The sequence below is a fragment of the Nicotiana tomentosiformis genome, chromosome 11 (genome assembly GCF_000390325.3).
Source record: "Nicotiana tomentosiformis chromosome 11, ASM39032v3, whole genome shotgun sequence".
Classification (NCBI taxonomy): domain Eukaryota; kingdom Viridiplantae; phylum Streptophyta; class Magnoliopsida; order Solanales; family Solanaceae; genus Nicotiana; species Nicotiana tomentosiformis.
In genome coordinates, this window is record NC_090822.1 from 93,258,133 (window position 1) to 93,282,547 (window position 24,415).

The following is a 24,415-nucleotide window of genomic DNA, read 5'->3' on the forward strand; positions in this document are numbered from 1 at the left end:
GATGATCGTTTGCTTCGGATTAACAGTATCCGAGCCCTCACGAGTTCAACCTCGAATATTGGGGGCCATTACACCCGGATTAAGATCTTTAGCAAGGGAAAAAGAAAATTTTATGTGCTAAAAGCTAAGGCTTGGTGCTTAGGATTCAATGTAAGGGTGAAATGGTTGTATGAACCATTCCCACATAGTCTACTCTAGCCACGACACAAGTTTTATGTGCTTTCGATCATGTACCTTGCATACTAAGCAATGAAAGAAATTCCTACATCCCTTACACTTTATTTCTACGCATTTTTCTTGTTCGATCCTGGATCCTAAATCCCATAGACTATCCCTGCTTGGGACTGTCAAGCCCACGGGCTACCCCTATTCGGGGACTGTTTCCCGATAAAAGTATGGACGACCCAGGCTACCGAATCCCGGAGGCACCAAACCCACTAGGCGGTGCCCGAATATAAAAGGATACGGCCACCCTAAAAATGGCTCGGAGATGTTCAAAGTTCGTGACCAGAAATTAAGGCCTTTACGAAAAATCGAAACCTATTAAAAGTTTACCCTCGGCAAAAACATCATCTAAAAACACTTAAACATCTTAAAAACCTTCGGTCTCGCCGAGGGTTCAAAGCCACAAGTAAACCAAAGTTGCATCGAAGTCGGGCTCCGATAGTACCTCCGAAAATTAGATGCTCCAGAACTACATCCAATTTTATGCTAAGGCATAAAAAACAATACGCAAATAGAAATTACAAGCAGATGCTGGAAAAGTAAAGACACGGTATTGCTAGAAAGGGGAAAATTTTATATACTCCAAAATATATTTACAAAGGAATGATAGAACGACCTTAAAATAAACTAAAAAAAACACATGAGGAAAAACTGGAAATGTACTAAGGCATCTACGCCTGGTCTTCACTGGGGCCCGACTCGTTGCCAGAACCATTGGAGCCTTAGGGACCCCTAGGCTCGTAGATCTCCTTTGCCTCGGCCTCGAGCCTCCTAGCTTCTTCAATCTTGGCCGATAGGTCAAAACCTCGGGCATGGATCTCTTCGAGGGTCTCTCTCTGGGATAGCCGCTTTATGTAATCAGTCTTCGTATTTAAGCAGGTCTCGGCTACCTCTATATCAGCATTATACTGGACCACCATTTCCTCGGCATCAGCATAGGTTGTATCCAATTTAGACCTCAGTGCGGCATATTCTTATTCGAGAGCATCCCGATGGTCGAGCTTAGTTATGCCCAAAGATCATTATTTAGCCGAGACCACTTATCGGCTTTGTCCTTCGCCACCCGAAGTTGGTTCTCGACCGATGCCAGCTCCGCTTATGCAACTTCCTTCTCCGAATCCATCAGGTCCATCTTTCCCTTCCACACTTTGGTCGTGGCCTTGACCTCATCCATCTCAGCCCAAAGCTGGTTGATCAGGTCTATCTTCTCTTAGACCTGCGAAGTTGTGTTGTTAGTCACCATGACTATCTATTCGTTTTTAGCCTCAAATATCTTTATCTTCTCAACCAGGTCGGCGTGATCCCGCTTCAGGGTCGAGGCTTCCTTCTGAGCTTTTTCCAGCTCGGCCTGGAGAATCATGTAATGACCCGGTCAATCCTTTTGAGTATTTTAGCCTCGATCCCCTTAATTATGCTTCCTCTATGCTATATTGTGGTTATGTAACTTGTCGGAGTGGTTGGTTTTGGTTTTGGGTAAGTTTCAGAGTGAAATGGGACACATAGTCCCTAAGTTAGAGGTTTAGGTCGTGGGAGTTGACCTCCATGACTTAAATGGGACAAGTGAGGCTTGACCGGTTGGTAAAAGCACCTCCACCTACGACCGTTAGGTCCTGGGTTTGAGTCACCTTGGAGGGTAAGTGTGAAAATACTATAGATCCTCCTAATTTGGGAGGGGTTTTAAAAAAGAAAGTCGTGGGAGTTGACCGTAATTTGACTTGTATGAAGATAACTCCGCAATGGAGTTTTGATGGTTCCGATAGCTCTATATGGTAATTTTGGTCTTAGGAGCGTGTCTGGATGTTGAATTGGAGGTCCGTATGTCGTTTCGGCATGAATTGGAGAAAGTTGAAAAAAAGGAAGATTTTGAAAAGTTTGACCGAGAGTTGACTTTATTGTTATCGGGGTTGGATCCCGATCCTAGAAGTTGAAATAGGTCTGTAATATCATTTTTGACTTGTGTGCAAAACTTGGAGTCAATCGGAGTTGTTTTGGTAGGAATCAGCGCTGGTTTTAGAATTTAGAAGTTAATAGGCTTGAATTTGGGTTGCGATTCATAGAATTTGTGCTGTTTGATGTGATTTGATGCTTAGAAAGTGTTTGTATGATGTTTTAGGACTTGTTGGTATGCTTGGTTGAGGTCCCGGGGGCCTCGGGGTGTAATACAGACCATGTTCGGCGCATGTCGGATCACTGAGGAATGGTTGAAGTTCTGGTGCCTCTCAATTTTGGTTTCCTCTTATGCGATCGCGAAAGAGGGGCCGTGATCGCGAAGCTCTGAGACTGGAAGGCGTGGATTGGTTCTATGTGATTGCGAGATGGCTTATGTGATCGCGAAGCTTGTAAGGTCAGTGCATCGCGAACGCGTGAGTGGTGCCGCGTTCGCGATGAAGGAAGGGGAGGCCTGGGATATGGATGCATTGCTCTATGTAGTCGCGAATTGGTGCACGCGATCGCGTTGCTTTGGAAAGTTTCTCACCGCGTTTGCAACCAGTTTTCGCGTTCGTGTATAAGGGTTTTGAGTTGATGGAAGATTTGTTCTTCGCGACCGCGAAGGGAATTCCGCGATCGCGATGTGTAAATCACTGGGCAACAGACTTAAGTTTCTAAATCGAGGGTTTACTCCATATTTCACATTTTGGACTTAGAGAGCTCAGTTTGAGTCGAAATTTCGAGGGATTTTCAGAGAGATCATTGGGATAAGAATTCCTAACTCGTTTTTGGTTAATTCACATGAATCTATTGTTAATATAATCATTTAATTAGTGTTTTGGAGTTGGAAATTGGGGAAAAGTGGTAGAACTTCTTAGACTAAATTTTTGAGTTTTTGAATACGAATTGAAGTCGAATTTGGATAATTCTTGTATGTTGGACTCGATATCGAATGGGTATTCGGATTTTATAATTTTGGTCGAGTTCCGAGATACGGAGCCGAGTTGACTTTTTGGATCAATTTTTTAATTCTTTGCAAAGATCTTAATTTCATTTGATGAATTAGTTTCCTATAGTTATATTTATAGTATGAAATTAGTTTGGCTAGATTCGAGCCGTTCGAAGTTGGAAAATTGAGGGAAAGACCTTCTAGTTGATTGATTTAGTGTGGGTTGAGGTAAGTGGCTTGCCTAACTTTGTGTGAGGGAATTACCCCTTGGATTGGTGTTATTTGTTATAATTGTGATATGTTAAAGCCATGTACGCAAGCTGACGAGTGTGTACGCGGGCTAAATATGGAAATTTCCGGTTTTAGCTATCTAGATACCTTTTCATGCCTTAATTGAGTTACCTTAACATGTTATAGCTATCCTTTTTAGTCTAATTTCAAATTCCTACTTGTCTTATCTCTCTTTTGCTAATTGACCTACATGTGTAGTTGAAGTACTTGCTTTTTTTTATTTCGTATTCATTATTTAACTGTTGAATTCCTTACTTGAAATTGCTATTCTTGGAATATCTTGTTGTTGAATTTGGTATTGAGTTACAAAGGCCGTGATTGCTATTGAGGCAAAGTGTTTAGTTGTGAAATATCATTTTATTGAGTTACTCTCTGGTTGTTATTGTTGAGACTTTGTGTACATTGTGGTTAAGCCGTGGACTCCTTATTGTGAAATTTTGTTATTGTTTGGTTTTTTTTCCGGCAAGTTGTGATATTGGGAACTTGAGGTAAAAATTGTGATACATTGTGATATTAATATGTATGCAATGGTATAAGGTCTGGGTTTTGAAACGCATGCGGTGAGATAAGGTGCGCTTGATACGAGTGGTTAGTAGGGTAACTACTAGAAGCCATGCGGTTTGATAAGGTGGGCTAAAACACGGGATGCTATTTCGGGAAAAATAATTTTTAAAACTATGTGTAAAGGCTCCCGCGGTGATATAAGGAAAGATTATGATTTATTTTGTGATTTGAGACTACGAGGCGGTACCTCGGTAGTGACTCTTATTGACATTTCCTCATTCTTTTGTACTTGTTTTTGATCGTTGTTTCCTTAGCATACTATTAATTGTCTTTCTCCATGCTGTACTATTTGCTTAGTTCTGTGTAGCTAATCTTGTTATACTATTCGTTGTTTCAATTTCATTATTGTCTTTATTACATTGCCTACATTTGTTTAGTCTTTTATTATTTCCAGTAGAGCCCTGACCTAATGGTTAGGCTTGGCACTTACTGGGTATCGTTGTGGTGTACTCATGCTGCTGTTCTGCACATCTTTTTGTGCAGATCCAGGCACTTCTTACCAGCCCAGGAATTAGTTGGGATTCTACTGCAGAGACTTCAAGGTATACCTACCGGCGTCCGTAAGCCTCGGAGTCCCCATCTCTCTAGATCTCTTATTTCTTTATCCTCTATATATAGATATGATGTATATGATTATCTAGTATTCATACTTAGACCCTGTGACTTGTATTACGCCGGGTCTTGGGATTTGTATATGCTGAGTCGTAACATTATTTTTATACAGTTGTTGAGTTTGAGACTTATATCTATTGTTATTTCAATTATTCTGTATGTTGTTAGGCTTACCTAGTCTTAGAGACTAGGTGCTGTCACGACGTTCTCAAGAGGAAAATTGGGGTCGTGCCAAATCGGGAGGTCTTTGAGGGCCTAGACCTGCTGCTCACTAAGAGCCGAGTACATATCCTACTTTCGGACCTGCTCTATGAGCTCGAACTCGAGTTGGCTAATCTCCAAGCGATACCGGAGGAAGCTTTCATGGTGAAGCACTGAAGCCTAAAAAACAATGAAGTTAGTAAAGGACATCAACAACCAAAGTGAGATTCACAAAGGGGGTACAAAGGGTTGACGCCTTACCCGGTTCAGTGCCTGTTGCGCCTTGTTAAAGAGGCTCGACGTTCCCACCTCGTGCATATTTGACTGGTCCTCCTTGTTCACCAGGCATCGAAGGTAGCTGGCTATGTCCACTAGAGCAGATAGGACCCAAGCATCCTCCAGAATTGTGAGAACGACCGTTCTCTTGTGCTCGGGGTCCACACATGGAGTAGGAAATTGCTTCACTAGTTTTGGTCCAGAACTCGGTCCGCCCGCTCCCGATGGCACATCCTTCTTCAGAACCTCCAAGTGACCAAGCTCAGAAAAATCCTCCAGTGCGGCCATATCCATGCCATGAAGAACGTGTTGAGGGCGTCGTCTAGGCTCTGCGCCACCTCGGTTGACTTCTCTTTGCCCGCTTGGGTCTCTTCGGCCATGGACTCGGTATAGGAGGGTATCTCCACGATGTCAATGACATCGGCTACCTCCTTCAGGATATGAGCAGTTTCTTGGGGGGGCACAACCTCCATCTCTCCCTCTGGTTCCCGAGTAAGAAGCAGATCAACCTAATGCTCCTCTTTCTTGGTCATCGCCTGCTCCCCCTTGTTTAGGGTCGACCCATGAGAAATAAAAAGGTCATCATCCTCGGGCTCATCCCTAAGCCGGTAGAGAGAATCATGGTCTCGTACGCTAGAAGCTCTTTTTGGGTTTCCGAACCCGGATGGTCACTTTCTTCTTCTTCTTTGCCTTGGCGTCCAAAGAACCCGAGGACTTTCTTTTCTTCGTTTTATTCTTCTCCTCCTTCGTGGCAGCCCCAGGCTGCCCCGAAATGGAGGGTTCGGCAAGCGAGGACAGATCCTCATCCTCGTCTAACGGTCTAAGTTCGGTGGTCTTAGGTAAACCTGTAAGCAAAGAGAAAAGGTTAGCATTGTGTAAGTTAAAAGCATGGTGGTAATTGTTAGTGACAAATCCTCAATCTACTCCTTGAATCGGGGAACTGCATTAGGGACTTAGGCAATAGCTGCACGACAATAAACACAGACAATGAGGGAAGGAATAAAAAGAAGTGAATACTCAAAGAAGACAATACTTACGAGATGTGTTCCACTACTCGGGAACGGCAGAAACTATGGAGGGATCAAGTCTTCGATTTTCACCCAAACGAATCTCCCATGCCAGCCTCGGTCTCGGTCCTCGTCGATTCTCGAGAAAGGAGCCTTGCTTGCTCGGTGAACGAGCTTGATCAACCCCCCTCAAAATATTCGAGGACTGTATAGGCAGAGTAGATGGTCGAGGGTGAATCGAGGGGCTTCAGTATTGTTCACGAAATGGCGTAAGAGGATCACGATCCTCTAAAAGGACAGGTAGATTTGCCCAAGGCACACCTCGTATCTTTTACAGAAAGCAAGAACTCTGGGGTCTACCAGGGCGAGCGTGAAGGGGTAACTGTAAATACTTAAATACCCCTTCACATGAGTAGTGATGTCATCATTAGGCCCGGGGACGACCACATCCTTACCCTCCCATTTACAGTTCGCTCGGACTATGGGTAGGGTTTCTTCTTTGATGGAGCATATATATCTCCATGCTCCCTCGCCTCAGTCTTGTTGATTAGAGGCCTTCTCGACGTTGAAGTCTCTCCCGATAGAGAAGGCCCCAAGTACGAAGCTCTTCGTGGGGGGCTACTGAGCCACTTCGGGAAAGGCCACCTCGGCATATGTGGTCGGGTGTAAAGATGAAGGAGTGGCTTGTTGGGGCATTGACTTGGAGGTTTTTGCTATTGTAATCTGGGAAATATGAAGGTTTGAAGAAGAATATTAAGGTTTGAAGAAAAATATGAAGATTTGAAGATGGTATGAAGGTATGGAGGTCTAGGTTGAAGCTTCAAAGAAACTTTATGAGGATTGAAGATGAAGATATGAAGGTTCAAAGGGCAATGTATAAAGTTTTGGAGAAGTTAAAAGTCGTAAGAGAGTTCGAGGGTAAAATCTAGAATCGAAAAGTTGAAGAAGTGAAAAAGGTCAAAGCTTTTATAGGGGAAAAATAGTCAATGCACGATGTTTCGCATTCGAAGGCAGCCAGTCGATGACTGACATGTGTCCGAAATTAGAACGACGTGACTGATGGGACATTTCGATTTACCCTTCATCTTAGTTGTAACATACGAAGGAAGGAAATAGGGTTCATCTATCATTTTGGCAAACCTACTCTCCGAAAAAGGGAACTATCTGTATAAGGGTAAAATCGGAGATAATGCATACCCCGATTTCCCAGTGAAGAAAATGGAAGAAGGGCATGGACGCACGAGATTGAAATTGAGGATGGGAGCTCTTCGTATTGAGATCCATGAAAGGTGAACGATGTGCTCATCATCGGGCCTGATAAAACGACGCTCTCCGGACCTAGGGCGAGTTCTAAGACCTCGAAAAATATGGTAAACGGATACACACGACGGATAGAAGTCCGTGATATTCGCACTCAACCGGATATCACAGCGCATATCTCGCTCGATATCGGTTACAAATCAGTAATTGACGAGAAAGGAAGATTTTTACCTTTTTCAGATTTATACTAGTGATAAAACTTTCCTACTATATAAAGGGGAAGTTTTTCTTTTGTAACACACGTTGTAACACGCGAATCAAAGCAATACAAATTCATTTTCTCCCTTTTTAGCTATTGTTAAAGTTCTTGTTCACTTAACCTGTTCTTCATTCACGATTGAGCTCGAATCGAGGATCCGATCGAGGATGAGGTCATTATTTAATTTAAGTTCAGGCTTGGCCACAACGTCGCAATTGGTTTGATCGTTTAATTCGTCTTTATTTCATTTATCTAATATAATTAATTGTTGGTGTTGAATCAAATCGCGTATCCTTAAAATTGCGTACAAATTAATTGTTATCCGATTTAAGGGTAAACACAAACATTTTGAGGCATAATGATACGAGCTAACTTTTTAGTTATTCAACTTTTAGAATCCTTAACCATTTTTATTATAATTTAACTATAAATAAATGACGTTGGAATAGTTTAGGTTTTAAAAGTATTCTCAGTTATCAATCCAGTGAAAAACGGGCATAAGAGTCATTGGTTAAATGCGTTTTATTATTAAAAATAGGGTTTTAATATGACGTAGCGTGTCAAATTCTGTGGTATTTCAGTTTTTGAGTCAAATAACAATAGTTGGGTGACTTTGTTATTCTTAAAAAATAAAAATAACTTTAATTAGACCTCTTTATAAGTTATCATAGTAATTAACTCAATAAATGATAGATAAATAAAGGTCTATTGCTAGCAAATTATCAGGAATTGTACAACTAGTAAGTCCGTGTAGGGGACTGAAGAAAATAAGAGACCAGAACCCATTTGTGGTTCTTTTGGACAAGTGTGACGAAAATGTATGTTTAAAAAAAAGAATAACATTTTTATATATAGCGCTCTGTTAAAGAGCGCTATGCTTTAACGGAGTTTTGGCCGTTAAAGTATAGCGCTCTTTAAAAGAGCCCTATATATAGAGAGAACGCTCTTTTAAACCGCGCTATATACATAGCGCGGAATATAACCGCGCTATAACTATTTTGTGGGCCCACCAATAAGTCTCCTGCGTTTAACTGACATAACAATAATTCAAATGGGTATAGCGCTCTTTAAAAGAGCGTTGTACCTAAAATAATTCAGCCCACCGAGCTAGGCATTGCCTTATTTAAAGGCGTTAGGATTTTACAAAAATCCATTCAAAAATATTCCTAACTCTCGTTCAATTTTTTCTTCTAGTTAAATTCTCAAGCATTTTTTCATAATGTCTGAAGAGCAAAAAGTAAGAGTTTCATTATATTGGGGGGGGGGGGTGAGGTTGTGGTGGCGAATAACTCTGTGAGCTATAGTTTATCTCCACAGTGTCATGTTAAGTTGCCACTTACAATGGAGTACGATAGATTAGTATCGTTGTTATGTAACAAAATGAGTGTGAGGAAATGTTCGGTGAACCTTAAAGTAACCGGAAGATATCCATATTCCGTCACTCCGCAAGGGGTTGCTTGTTACGCTGAGTTTAACATCGACGATGATGAAACTTTGAGGGATTTTTTGAAGACTCCGGATGAATACCGGGAATTTCTTGTGATAAAAATGTTGGAAATGTACGTCAAGGTTGAAGACGTTCGCAATAATGAGGTTGCGCATAGTAGGGATAACCCTCAGTCATCGGGTGGTTATTCTGGAGTAGTTTTTACCGAACAAGTTCCAGATGAAAGAGTTTGCCCTGATTTAAACTTAGCACCACGGGCGAATGAGGAGCGAGGAAATAATTTCTCTCCTGCTTTACATAATCTACAAGACGAGGGGTAAACTTCAATTTTCCTTAGTGTTACTATGTATATTTTGGTTGTATTGAATTTGTATTAACACTCATATATTCCACAGGGGGTACCGACCAGATATGACTTTTACAAGTTATGAACCCACGCCCAGTTGGAATATGCGTAGTTCTGGTGTGTTGGATGATGGTGGTCCATCCGGGAGTCATCACGAACATGATAATGTCCATCAAGGAATGTCAACACGTTACGACTTGTAAGTGAAGTGATACAGCTATATGGAAAGTATTTATTAATTTCAGTAGCTTATTATTTTGTTGTTTGTGTAGTGAAAACGAGCAAGTTGAACCACCTGTCCTCACTCAATTTTCCTGAAGACGACATATTAAATCGGGATCTAGCAAATGCACAGAGCGAGGAAGAGAACAATGATTATGACAATAATGCCGATGATTCCAGAGACGACACACCCTTCCCTCGTGAGGATGGTGAAGAAGAGGAAGAGAATGAAGGACCTGATTTGACGAGGGAGTATGCTCCACCCCCATTAGACCAAGAGTGTACGAGTCCCAAGTGTCATTTCATTCAAGGAAGATTCCCTACCTTGATAACTTGCCAAGTATGCCGGATGTGGATGCTCTCACAAGGGATTTGGATGAAATTCGGACAGCAATGTGGGATGATTCTAGACCAACGGTGCTGGCAAAGGGCATGCTTTTTCCTGATAAAGTGCGCCTAAGCAAGGCGGCAAAAATGTACAGCGTAAAAGAGTGTCGTGAGATGACGGTATGGGAGTCAAGTCCGGATGTATACAAGGTTGTTTGTTGTAGATGGTTTACGGGTTGTCATTGGATGCTGCCTGTGAGCAAGAAGAATACAGGTCTGTGGAAAGTAGGTAAATGTATTCCCACTCACATATGTGAAATGGACACATTCAATGGGAATCACTACAACTTGGATATTGACTTGATTTCTCTTGTCCTTATTCCACACCTTGAAGCGTCCATAAGGTATAAAATCAAAGAGTGTATTACATCAGTCCACCAGGAATATGGTCATACCATTACCAAGAGAAAGGCATTTCTCGGGCGCAAACGTGCGTTTGAAATTGTTTATGGTAACTGAGATAAGTCATTTGTAGCTCTAACCAATTACATGGCCGCACTGCAACACTTTAACCCAGGGACGATTGTTGAATGGAAGCTTGAGCGTAGTCCGGGAAAATCAGAATATATATTTAATTACGTGTTCTGGGCATTTAAACTAGCAATTGATGGTTTTCCGCATTGCCGGCCGGTAATATCCATAGAAGACACTCATGTCTATGGAAAGTATGATATCAAGTTGTTGATAGTCGTTGCAGTAGATGCTAATGGACAAATATTTCCTCTAGCGTTTGCTTTTTGTGACAATGCAAGCCAAGAGACGTGGATGCTGTTTTTGAACCATTTGAAAGAGCACGTTGTCAAACAGTGTTCCGAAATTTGTCTAATATCTGATCGGCATTGTGGTATCTTAAGTTCTGTAGAGAACTTGCCTTCATGGCAAGAACCTTATGCGAAGTCCCTGGAGTGAGCTGCATCCAAAAACTGTATGACGGTATGTGGGTGGGATACTCGTCCGGATCATGTAGGTCACCCGGCAGATCAGCACCAACATCATCAATAGGGGCCTCAACGCCCCTTTGCTGGGGACCACCTCCTCGCCGCCCACCACGACCCCGTGCGGCAGCCCTGCCTCGTGGGGCAGCCCTGCCTCGTGGAGCACCCCTCCCTCGTGCGACACCCCTACCTCGCTGGTATTGCTCTGGCGTCACATAAGCAGGGTCGTGTCCCAAGCGTTGATCCTCTAGAGCTCGCTGCAGTGTCCGGGCAGCCACCTCTGCAACCTGCCGGCCATAATCGTGCAAAGCAGTCGCTCCCTCGCCGGCATGCTACTGCATCTGCAGTCCCATCTGGTAGATTATATGTCGGCCAATAGCCTGCACAACGTATAAAATATAAACTACAGAACACTAAGTTACAGTTATATAATTAATAATAATAGAAAACATACCAGGGCCTCGTGCCACCCGGCGTATGGAACGCACCGACCGCCAGCTTGATGAATGGGATTCCCGACAAAAAGTCGGGTAACGCGGTGGTACCAGGGCATATAGAGCTGAATAGTCTCCTTCTGGATCTGTGAAGGGGGGGAGGAATTAGGTTAGCTCGTCTGTCCCAAGTATGGACCTACGTCTCTAGCCATGCTACATATGCTTCGTCCACCCTGGAACGATCATCCCATTGATAATGTGTGGCCTCCCATGTAGGCCCCCTCGGTATATACTGCGGACGGCCAAACTGGCGAAGTACCCGCTCCATGGCATGATGCTCCACAATATCAAGGCACATGAACGGGACGGAAGTGCTCCAAATTAGTCGGTCGGCCGAGCAATAATCGGGAAGGCCACCTATCAAGTCATCGCTGTATGGCGTCCAGATGAACTATAAAATAACAACAGAAAACGTGAGTATGCGCAGCACATGTGAAGCTATACCAAGTAAGTTTAGGTACACATTTACCTGTGTGCCCTCCAGCATATCCAACACATCCCTGCAAAGGGGGAGATTATGCTGAGCCTCGTAATCTCGTACATATCCACACCGGAGAACCCACCTCCTAGCTAGAGGGAGAAACGGAGGTGGTACATCCGGAGGTAATGGTGGTAGAGGTGGCTGCAACTGCAAGAACCGCTCCCATGCCCAAACCTAACATACAAAGTTGACGTAAAGTTTAAGAAAATTTTTGACTATATAGAATTGGAAGGAATGAACAGAGTCTTCGAATATGTTATCACCTATAGAAGCGGAACAAATCCACATACGTCATGCTGGGTGCCCATGCTTGCCCGGCACAGATGCCTATACAAGTAGGCGAGAACAGCATCACCCTAGATGTACTGGGGTAAATCATCTAGCAGCTGAAGATGATGAAGAAATCACAAGCTGACTAAGTTTCCCGAAGTATTCGGGAACAAGACCACCCCCAAATAGAAGGAGTAGCATCAACCTCATATACTGGTGAATATGCAGATCATCTGTCTCCCCGGTGATGTCGGGGTGCAATATCTCCAAATGTTGTCGAATAGCTGTCAAACTCATGCGACTGTCCCCTGAGTATGCAGTCTCATCTTGTGGCCTGAAACCAGTGAGTTGTTGCAGCATGTCCAAATACTGCCCACGCGTCATCTCTCTCATGGCCTGAGGCAGTGCAATGGGCAGTCCATCAATAGGAATCCCATATAAAACCTCCACGTCCTGCAGCGTGATAGTGGCCTCGCCAATGGGCAGGTGGAAAGTATGCGTCTTCGGTCTCCACCGCTCTATCAGGGCCGTGATTAAAGACCAGTCGAGCTGCAGCCGCCCGATCTCCAAAATCCTATAGAAGCCCGTATCCCGCAGGCGCTGGACTACACGGGGATAGAAAGATCTCTGTCCTTCATAAAATCCCACATGTCGTCCACTCTCTTGGCACGGAGAGTCTGGGCCAGTAACTCTCCCTTCCATACGTAGGCGGACCTATGATCGCCCTGTAACACTAATAGCTTATCGGAGACAGGTCCGGGATGCATAGGCGACACGTCTATGTCGTATACTGTAAATTAAACAACATTAATTGTATGTTTGATCTGTAAATTAAATAATTATTTTTTATAATTATATAATCTTTAATTGGACCGGGATATTTAATGGGTCCGCGATCCAGACTCGATATTTGATGCCTAGTAGGACCAAGCTATCCTGAGTTCTTGTGTGTGTCAATTTTATTATTGTCGTAATTTTGTATGTTTGTTTTGTAAATTAAATAATTAATTTTTATCATATTTAATTGGACAGATTATATACCTATGGGTTCCAAGCTCGATATTTGAGGCCCAGTAGCAATAAGCTATCCTGAATTCTTGTGTGTGTCAATTTTGATATTTTCATAATTTTGTATGTTTATTTTGTAAATTAAATAATTAATTTTTATCATATTTAATTGGACAGAGCATATACCTATGGGTTCCAGGCTCGATATTTGAGGTCCAGTAGCACCAAGCTATCCTGAATTCTTGTGTGTGTCAATTTTAATATTTTCATAATTTTGTATGTTTGTTTTGTAAATTAAATAATTAATTTTTATCATATTTAATTGGACAGAGTTTGTGTTTGATCTATCAGTATAAAAGATACTTAAACTACAGGGATTCTACGCTAAAAGGCTCTACATTTTACTACGCTAAAAGGCTCTACATTTTACTACGCTAAAAGGGCACTAGTCTTTAAGAAAATAAATAATCTAAACTAGATAAAAACAACAAATACATTTTAATCACAAAACACTAATATCTTAGTCCGGATAAAAATAACATACTAGTTTAATCGCAAAAAAAAAAAATACAAAACAACATGGAAACACATTCAAAACAACTAGTATGCATTATTATACGAGTTTCGACATAAACTAAATAGGAATACCTCGATTTATATTTTTCGGAAAGTTGATGAATTAAATATTTGAGCCTGAAACGAGGAAACCACAACAATAGAAGGCTTGGCTAGGATGTGGAACCTACAATCTTATTTTTTTGTGTGACGGGTGGGGTCCACTATAATTGTTTTAGAAGGAAATTTGGGGGGGGGGGGGGGGTCGGTTAAGAATTTTTAATTTGGGGGAAGGGGCGTCTGGTTTGAGTGTGGGGAAGAAGGAGGGGGACTGTTTATTTATCTATGTATAGCGCGGTATATAACTGCGCTATATATATATATCGCAGTTATATACCGCGCTATGCATAGATATTTTATCAGCCATGTATAGCACGATTTAAAAGAGCGTTCTATATATATATATATATAGAGTGCTATACTTTAACGGCCAAAACTTCGTTAAAATATATCGCTCTTTAAAAGAGCACTATATATAAAAATATTACTCTTTTTTTTAACATATATTTTCATCACACTTTTTCAAAAAAATCACAAATGGGTTCTGGACTCAAGAAAATAATGGGGCACACCTTCCGTAGAAAACTAGAGGATAGTGACCAAGGACTAGTAGTCAAACTGGCAATCCGTGTACATCATATTCAAAAAGGTCAATTTTGTCCCTTTACTCTTAAATTGGATTTGGTTGGACTCGAAAGATGTAGTAGTAGTAGTCATTGGGGCGGATCTAGCAACTCACGTCACTATCCGCTGACAAATTATGTCTTTTTTCAACTTTGCCCTATTCTTACTGTACGGTTAAGTTTTTAAAATTATCTTATTTTAAAAAGTATTTTTTTAAAAAATATTTTAAATTTTTTTTTTGATAAGACGCAATTTGTATTTGACTAATGATAGATAAGAGTTAATCAGTAATGGGAAGGCATTCATTTCAATATCTATAAACGATGACAATTGCTCAGTCTATTTAATCGAATTGATAGATACGAAACCTTCCCCATTCTTTGGATTTTATCAATCAGATGAAAAAAAAAAGAATAAGAATTAAAATCTTACCTTATATTAATCTTTTTATATCCATCTCATAAAAAATTGAATTTGTTGTTTGGTGTATTTATCTATTTTAGATCATTGAAATCGTTGATGATTCAATTAAAAAAAGAAAGACTTATCTTTTTTCCTAGATCCCCCCTCATCTTTTTGCAAAAAGCCGCTACACGGTAGTAAAGTCTCATCTCGTGTGTTGGCCGAAGATACAATAGTAACATTGAACCCTCGAATATGTTTGAAGATCTAGAAATGATCTTCGAGTTCGGGGGAGAATTCGCAAAATTTCGTTACCATCGAGAATTGAATTGACCTTTCCCTTATTTCGACCGGAGAATCTAACAGAGACATTACTGTGAATATTCTAACAAAACAATTAGACATTCCATGCCCTCGGAGAGTGCTTTGTCATGCTAGGTCACTCACATATCCTTTTTAGTCTTTATTTAACCCCAAGAATGGATTGGATCTAAACGACTTTCGCTTTACGAGGCGGAACCAGCCGGGGGTATTTGGCATGGGTGGAGAGAGCATCTGAAGGGTTACTTCACCTTTGGTGATCACACACCAACTCAGGCAATCACTAGCTATAATCGATGGAATTTTGATTGAAACTATTCATAAAAAATTAATTTGAAAAGCACTTTTGAGCAATAATTAGTGTTTGGCCAAACTTTTGAAAATTGCTTCTAAGTGTATTTTTCTCAAAAGTGTCACTCAGAAAAGTGCTTTTGAAGAGAAGCTATTGTTTTCTGCTTCTCCTCAAAAATACTTTTTTCTTTCCAAAGCTTGGCCAAACACCTCAATTTTTGGCCAAAAGTATTTTTGGCCAAAAAAGCACTTTTGACCCAAAAATAAGCTTGGCCAAACAGGCTCTTAGACTTCAAAATCTAATCCTGCTCTGCTCCCTATGTATCCATTGATATATACACAATTTAATTGGACGTAAATTTAAGAAAGAATTTAAAAAACAAATAGTGATCTTAAATATAATATAATATTTGTGTATTAAATAAATTTGAAATTCATGAGCTTAAATATTCTATAACATTTATCCGATTATAAAAATTTCTTATTAAAAAGTTTCACATGTAAAAATATGTTTTTTTTTTTAAAAAGTATGCGAAAATAATACTATCACGTAAATTAAAATCAAAAGAATATATATCTTATAGTGTTATTTGACTACTATGTACTAATGTACGAGGTAAAAAGTTATTTTTACTATTTTGAAGCTCATGAATAGAGACGCTAGTCGCGACCTAGGAAGATAGACAAAATTGCTGATAAAAAGTTAGGGGAAGGGCAAAAAATCTACTCCCTTCGGTCCACAATAATTGACCATTTTATCTTTGGCACACTTATTAAGGAAATACGAACTCCTAAAAAAAAAGATTTATTCACTAACTTAACCTAAATTAATTGTTACCTTGACACATTGGTTAACCTAAAATTAATTTATTCTTGATTATGTAAATGTACACTTATTTTGAAACAAAATAAAAAAGTAAAATGGTCATTTATTGTGAATCAGAGAGAGTATTTAAACTCAATGTTGAAGAAGGTGCTCACCTTGCACTAATTAATAGTACATGAAATACTGTTACTTTGATCGTATAAATTCATTTTGTTCCAAATCGGACATTCTATTTTGACTTGAAAAATGTGGCACAAATGGAATTCGAGAAGTATATTGTTGATCACATATAAACGGGTTCAATAAATTAAAACTTTTTTAACACAAGAGAATTACGCAAATGTTTTGTTGTGTATATATGAAAGACTTCCATTTTAGGACAAATATCTGTATATGATATTGTAATCTAGAAAAAATGAAAAAAATTAATATTTAATTAGAATTCAAAGAGTATTACATAGTAACCTTTTAGATATGTGGTGAAATGGGTGGATCGTAGATAGAAAGAAAAATGGAGTACATATTAGAGTATTAAATGTAAGGATAATGTCACATAGGAATTATTGAAGTATATTTTGTATAGAGTTGGTGCAATTGTTATCTATTAAGAGTTCTAAACAGAGACTATTTGAAGTCTTATTCTCCAAGAAACTCATGTATATATTTATGTATCTCCATGAACAAAGGTTTGAGAAGTGTTTTTCTGTTCTATCATGAAATCAAGAGCCGTCAGAGGTTAAACCAACCCAAAATCTTTTTTTTTTTCCACCAGAGAGAGAGACCAACACGCCTCCGCGGGTGAAAACAACCGCTCTTCCATGACTTCAAGCCTATCTATAGTCTCATCTTCTCCAAACCACGCACATAAATTAATTGCCTGTGAAACTCACATCTGTTAGTTTTAAGTTTGTTAGAGCTTAAAATAGAGTCAATGGAAAATTGAGATAAAATAAAAAATTTAAATTTTCTTCTTTGACAAAGGGACATTGTCCCATATTGGAGGAGTAAAAGAGTTTTGACGGGTATATATACAATTGCACATCTTCTAGTTCTCAAAGAGTTGAGAAGAAGGCAAGTCTCGCGCCGTTGTCGTGCTCGCTCGGCTTCGGCTTCGAATTTGGTCAAATGATCTGATTAATTAATTAATTTTTTGGACCAAATTTATTTGTTAATATTAAAGATTAACGTAATGTTATTTTAATCCAAATAAGCCATTTTTTGTAACGGAAAATTATTTTTCCTCGGTTTTAAATTTCCCATCAGAATTTAAATTTGATGGTTTGCATGTCATTTTATAAAACAGTCATTTTAAGTTGCAGCCTTACATGAAGAGTTGCAACTCTTCGGTATTACCCAACATTTTAGCAATAAATACATGATCTTTCCCTCAAATGTTTCTTACGAAAATTCTGATTTCTCCTTCTTCCTTCTATATTATTTTTATCAGAAAGAAAACGGTAAGTGTGATTTGCTACTGATCTTTGAATTCGTTGGTCACTGGTGTTTGAAGTACAACTACACCAGTGAGGGTAATCCGTTCTATCTTGGAAGGAAATAATCTTAAACCTTGGATACTAGGAGGAGATTAAGTTCCTTAAGGAAATACTGTGAATTCAAGGGGTCAAATTAATTTTCTGTTTCTTCTACATTTCTGTTTTTTTGTTGCTAGTGGTTTTTGAATATATTTTCGAATACAGATTACTAACAACATCTTCCAAATTTCTACTGTTTGATGATCCTACTCGTCCAGATCATATTTGTTTACTTAAACGATCTCTCTACGAACTCAAGCAAGCTCTACACATGTGGAATAAACGTTTAGCTGATGTACTTCTTTTTCTAGCCTTTGTGGGATCCAAAACTAGTAGTTATGTGTTCTATATGTTGAATGCCGGCGAGAAGTTATTCTGTTTAGTATATGTTGATGACATTCTGGTTTTGGGTTCCAATTCTGCTATTATTGCATCTCTCATTTCCAAACTGCAAACTCAATTTGCTATTAGAGATTTGAAAAATTTATCTTATTTCTTGGGCATTCAAGCCAAATGGACACGAGAAGGATTGCATTTGTCACAAGGTAATTATGTCACAGCCCTCCTTAATCGTGTGCAAATGGGTTCGTGCGCTCCTGTCTACACACCAGCTTCATCATCCAAGCTTTTCATCACTGGTGGTTGTCCATTTCATGACCAAACTCTATATAGGAGTACTGTTGGAGCTTTACAATACTTGACATTTAATAGAACCGATATAGCGTATGAGGTAAATAAAGTATCACAGTTTATGCATTGTCTTATGAATTCTCGCTAGGTTTCCGTCAAACGTATTTTCCTCTATGTCAAGGCTATTGCCTCCCATGGTTTATTTCATCTACCTTTATTCATGGTTATAGTGATTTTCCATTTTTCTTGATTCCTATTTGATTTCATGAGCTTCTCGGAAGCAAAAAGTTGCATTGTGGTCGAGCACAGAGGCTGAATATCGTGCATTAGCTGATGCTGCATCTGAGATGACATGGATCGAGCTTCTCCTTCAAGAGATTGGCTGTTTCACCTCCTCTATTCTCATTCTTTGGTGTGATAATCTTAGTGCCACCTACTTAACTGATAATCCCATTTTTCATTCTCGGACGAAACATATGGTAATCCATTTTTATTTTGTTCGTGACAAGATTGTGGAAAGTCCTTGTCAGTGAAGTATGTGAGTTCTCATTATCAAGTGGTCAATGCTCTCACCAAGCCTTTGTCCAAGGTCCTATTCATAGACTTGAAGCGTAAGTTGACAATTGTTCCACACCTTGCTCAACTTGAGGGGGTGTATATGGAAATGTCACGTAGGAATTGTTGAAGTCTATTTTATATAGAGTTGGTGCAATTGTTATCTCATTAGGAGTCCTAAGCAGTGATTACTTTGGAATCTTATTATCCAAGAAACTCATATATATATTTATGTATCCACATACAAGAACAAAGGCTTGAGAATTCTTTTTTATTTTATCATAGAGTCAAGAGTCATCAGAGGTTAAACCAACCCAAAATCATTTTTTTCACCAAAAAGAGAGAGAGAGAGAGAGAGAGAGAGAGAGAGAGAGAGAGAGACTAGCAATCCTCCATGGGTGAAAACAATCGCTCTTCCTTGACTACAAGTTTTTCTATACAGTTTATGCATTGTCCCATGGATTCTCACTAGGTTGCCGTCAAACATAATCTCTGCTATGTCAAGGCTACTGCCTCCCATGGTTTATTTCATCTACCTTGCTTTATGGTTATAATGATTCGGATTGGGGAGGTAATATTGATGATCGCAAGTCCACCACGAGATTTGCCATTTTTCGTCACTCCTATTTGATTTCATGATCTTTTCGGACGCAAAAAGTTGTATTGTGGTCGAGCACAGAGGTTGAATATCGTGCAATAGCTAATGCTGCATCTGAGATGACATGGGTCGAGCTTCTCCTTTCTAGAGATTGGCTATTTCACCTCCTCTATTCCCATTCTTTGATGTGATAATCTTAGTAACACCTATTTAACTGCTAATCCCATTTTTCATTCTCGGACGAAAATATATGGAAATTGATTTTTATTTTGTCCATGACAAGGTTCATAGAAAGTCCTTGTCAGTCAGGTATGTGAGTTCTCATAATCAAGTGGCCGATCGATACTCTCACCAAGCCTTTGTCCAAGGTCCGATTCCTGGACTTGAAGTGCAAGTTGACAATTGTTCCATACCCTGCTCAACTTGAGGGTGTGTGTAGGGAAATGTCACGTAGGAATTGTTGAAGTCTATTTTATATAGAGTTGGTGCAATTGTTATCTCATTATGAGTCCTAAGTAGTAACTACTTTAGAGTCTTATTCTCCAAGAAACTATGTATATATTTATGTATCCGCATATAAGAATAAGGTTTGAGAAGCATTTTTCTGTTCTATCATTAAAAACATTTATCATGACTGTCAATATTATGCTTTAGAAGACCAGCCAGACATTTTGTTTAGAGCATGTTTGAAAAGTCATCTAGGAATTGAATTTGTGTGTGCATAATTACATAGTGCGATATGCTTGTCTGGGCAAATAATTATTTGGTCAACATAAAATTAAGTGTAATATAATTGATGAGAGGATATAATTACACGCTTCAATTCTCAAGGGATGAGCGAGAGTTGGCGATAATTACGTTATATAATCACAAATTAATATAATTTTTCTAATTCTCTTTTATTATTCTTTTCTCAAAGAGAATTATGAATATCTGAATTCAAATATATATTAGATGTACTGGTGCTAGAACCTTTGTCATTGTTTTTGAGACAGGCAGTGGTCTGAAAATTTTAAATGACAAAGTCATTTTCTAGAAAGTTTTTTTCACTAGGACGTTTTTTTTTAAATATTTTTTATAACGGGAGGTTATTTTTCATAAAAAATAATTTTCTTCATAAGGATAATTATGAGTTCCTCACTTATGGGTGGAAGTCCATTTTTTTATAATTATCATAATTTTTAACTTCGTAAACTTGATTCAATTAGTATTTAGGCATTATTATTTATCTTTATTATTCAAAAGTTCCACCAAAGACTATTCCATTTGGTCATACTATTATTAATCTTTCATATAACTTTTAGCAAAAGAATTTCACTGACAAACCAAGAACCAAAATATAATTCTAAAAAATAATTTATTTTAATAAACAAGTACTTTTGGTCGCACCAAACACATTCTTAATGACATTATGTTGATTTACAACATATGTAGTTGTCTTTGTTGATGGGATTGATATCATGGAAGATCATAAATAGGCCGGTTGAGCTTCTATATGCGTGGGCCGCACCTTTCTTGGAAATTTTTTCTCCTATACCAAATGTATATACTCTATTTATTATAGAGGAATTTTCAGAAATCACTATTGTTTAGTGGCTATTAATTTCCTATAGCTACCATATACATAATTACTTCATATAGCTACTATTCAATTATTACGGTAGTGTATTCACATGTATTCGCGCTGCTGTATTCATGAATATAGAAGCAAAAGCGCCTAAAATCATGGCAGTTCAGATGTACACGCATGTATTCACATATATTCGCGCTATGTATTCATGAATACAACAACAAAAAATACCTAAAATCAGGGCAGTCCAGCTGTACGCGCATGTATTCACATGTATTCGTGGCATGTATTCATGAATACAGTAACGACAATCCCATAAAAATAGGTATGTCCAACTGTCTAAGAGAAAGGAAAAACATAAATAGCGTATTTCATGCCTCAATGGTAGTATATACCATAAAATACTTATTTTGCTATAAAATATAAAAAGTAGCTATAGAAAATAATATTTTAAAATGATGTTGGTTTATAATAAATATGGTGTATACCTTTGCTATAGGAGGTAAAATTTCCTTTATTATAAACCAAAATTATTTTAAAATATTATTTTCTATAGCTATATTTTATATTTTTTAGCAAAATAAGTATTTTATGGTATATACTACCATTGAGGCATAAAATACGCTATTTATGTGTTTCCTCTCTCTTTCTTTCAATTAACACACGATTCTCTCTCATAATTTTTCTTGTTTCTCTCTCTCTTCAAACAAAATACCTGCTTCTAATCTTGAATTCTCTAGTTGAATCCTTTAGAGTTACTGCAATTAAAAATACTTCTAAACTGTTGGGAGAAATAGGGGAAAAACGGACCTTTTCTTCAAAATCAGATTCCTCCATAGCAAGGAGGGGTTCGTCGCTCTAAGGCTAGGGCCACTGTGCGGGGAGCAAAAATGATGTCGGAATAATCTGAGTAGAGCATGGGTACTGTAAGATGAACGATGGATATTGCAATATTTTATACGCCGGAGAAGATTTGAGGGCCAGAATTTTTGTTCGTCTCCATTTTTTATTTTAATACACTGTATACAGTAATTTGCTTGGCCGAAAAAGTCATCTCCGACTAACTTTCTTATCTTCTTTGCTATTTAGTAACATACAATGATACAAATACATCGTATTCTATACAAATTCACTCAAACACATTATATTTTTGTATAAATACATTATTTTCTTTCCTAGATTTATGTATTTCGAAGGTCTGTATTTTTTAATACAACTGAATACACCTATATTCATGCATACTGTACATAGAATATGCAATATGCATGAATACATGATATAAATATTGAAATACACTGAATACAAACATTGAAATAGAATAAAATATAAAGTGAATACATTTAATTTTAAAATACAGTGAAATACAGTAAAATACACTAAATACAAATAGGAATACAGTGAATACACCCAATAAAATATACTAAATACAACAGTAATAACATGTATTAAGAATAACTAAAATACTGTTAATACAAATACATTTGAATACAAAATAGTGAATTATAACGATCCGACCGGCCGTTTTGAGAATTAGCGTCCCGTTCAGCGGTTTAAGATCTCGAGCAACTTTGAATTATGTATTATGACTAGCACGTGTGGTCGATTTCGGATTTCAGATGATTCAGGATTAATTTAGAAGAAGGATTCTTGTTTTAGAAGCTTAAACTATAAGAGTTGACCGGAATTTGACTTTTGTGTAAACGACTCCGGAATGGAGTTGAAGTTTTGGAAGGGTGAGAGGTTTGACCGAGAGTTGGCTTTGGTCATATCGGGGTTGGATTTTGATTCTGAAAGTTGGATTAGCTTTGTTATGTGGGACTTGCATGCAAGATTGGCGTCATTCCGGGTTGATTTGATATGTTTCGGCGCGAGTTTTAAAAGTTTGAAGAATTGAAACCATAGAGAAACCAAACCAATTATGTCGGTTTTTCAAATATTGGAACCAAACCAAACCAATTGAGTCGGTTTTTTATCGATTCAGTTTTTGTCGGCTTTGTGTTTTACGGTTATTTATCAATTTCTTTCTTAAATATGAGACATATACTACCAAACGCATATTCCGGTGACTACATTTTCAATGTAACACTATCAAATCAATTGCTCTTTGAAAAATCTATCATTTTCAAGATATATTGATGATAATTGAATCAAATGCTGATGAAGAATTTAAGTACTTAATTAAAAATAGATTATTATTAACATGAAATAAATTCTTGTACTTAGTAAAAAAAAACTATCAATCAAACTAGAATGTAAAAGCAAAGAATTAGATTATTATAATAGCAAACAACTAGACTAAAAATACAAATGACTAATATGTACCATTAAAGTTTAGAAACTTTATATAAAAATATACATACATATATATATATATATATATATATATATATATATATATATATATATATATATAGGCGTAATAATAAATTTAAATAGCTACTTTTATAGTCGATTTTTTGGTTATTCTTTTTATTAAAACTAAAATCAAACCAAATTTGATCGGTTTTTAAAATTCAAAACCAAAACCAAACCAAACCTAAAAAGTATCGGGTTTTTTGGTCAGTTTGATTCGGTTTTCGGTTTTGTTCGGTTTATCGGGTTCTCATGAACACCCCGAGTTCTGGTACTTCGAACCTGCGACATTTTGGAGGGCAGGAGCGGCTACGCTTCTGCGTGAGCCTGGTCGCTTCTGCGATCATAGTGGCCTGGGAGGGAGGGAGCTTCTGCGGAGATTGGCACGCAGCTGCGATGGCCGCTTATGCGGCCCAGCGATCGCATATGCGAAGTTGCTCACTCCTGCGGTTCTTTTGGCGCTTCTGCGATGTCGCTGGTGCGACTGTATTTCCGCTGATGCAGATTCTGGCCTGGTAAGTTGAGTTCACAGATGCGAACTTTTGCTCGCATATGCGAGGCCGCAGGTGCGGCTTTTCCGTTTGCAAATGTGAAGGGCGCTGGGCAGAACACATATATATCGAGAGTTTGATATTTTAAACATATTTTGAGTTGTAGACCTCGATTTTGGGAGATGTTTTGTGGGTGTTTCAAGAAACTTTTTGGGGTAAGTGTTATCTACCCAAATCTTGTTATATTTCATGAATCCATTGTTATTTTTATCATTTAATTAGTGAATTGAGTTTGAATTTGGGGAAAGGTTTGTAAATACTTTCAAAAATATAAAATAAAGATTTGGAGGCCTAATTATTGTCGAAATTTGTTAATTTTGGTATGGTTGAATTCGTATCGGAATGGGTGTTATGGTTTTATGAATTTTATCGGGTTATGAGTTGC

General features: G+C 38.4%; 2 protein-coding genes across 2 annotated transcripts; one reads left to right on the top strand and one right to left on the bottom strand.

Moving 5' to 3' along the window:
- The first annotated feature begins 10,464 nt into the window (after positions 1-10,464).
- LOC138901856 (uncharacterized) lies at positions 10,465-10,884 on the top strand. The gene has a single exon (XM_070189652.1). The coding sequence runs from the start codon at positions 10,465-10,467 to the stop codon at positions 10,882-10,884; it is 420 nt and encodes a 139-aa protein (XP_070045753.1).
- Positions 10,885-12,260: 1,376 nt separating this feature from the next.
- LOC138901857 (serine/threonine-protein phosphatase 7 long form homolog) lies at positions 12,261-12,857 on the bottom strand. Its single transcript, XM_070189653.1, has one exon. The coding sequence runs from the start codon at positions 12,855-12,857 to the stop codon at positions 12,261-12,263; it is 597 nt and encodes a 198-aa protein (XP_070045754.1).
- Between the last annotated feature and the right edge of the window lie 11,558 nt (positions 12,858-24,415).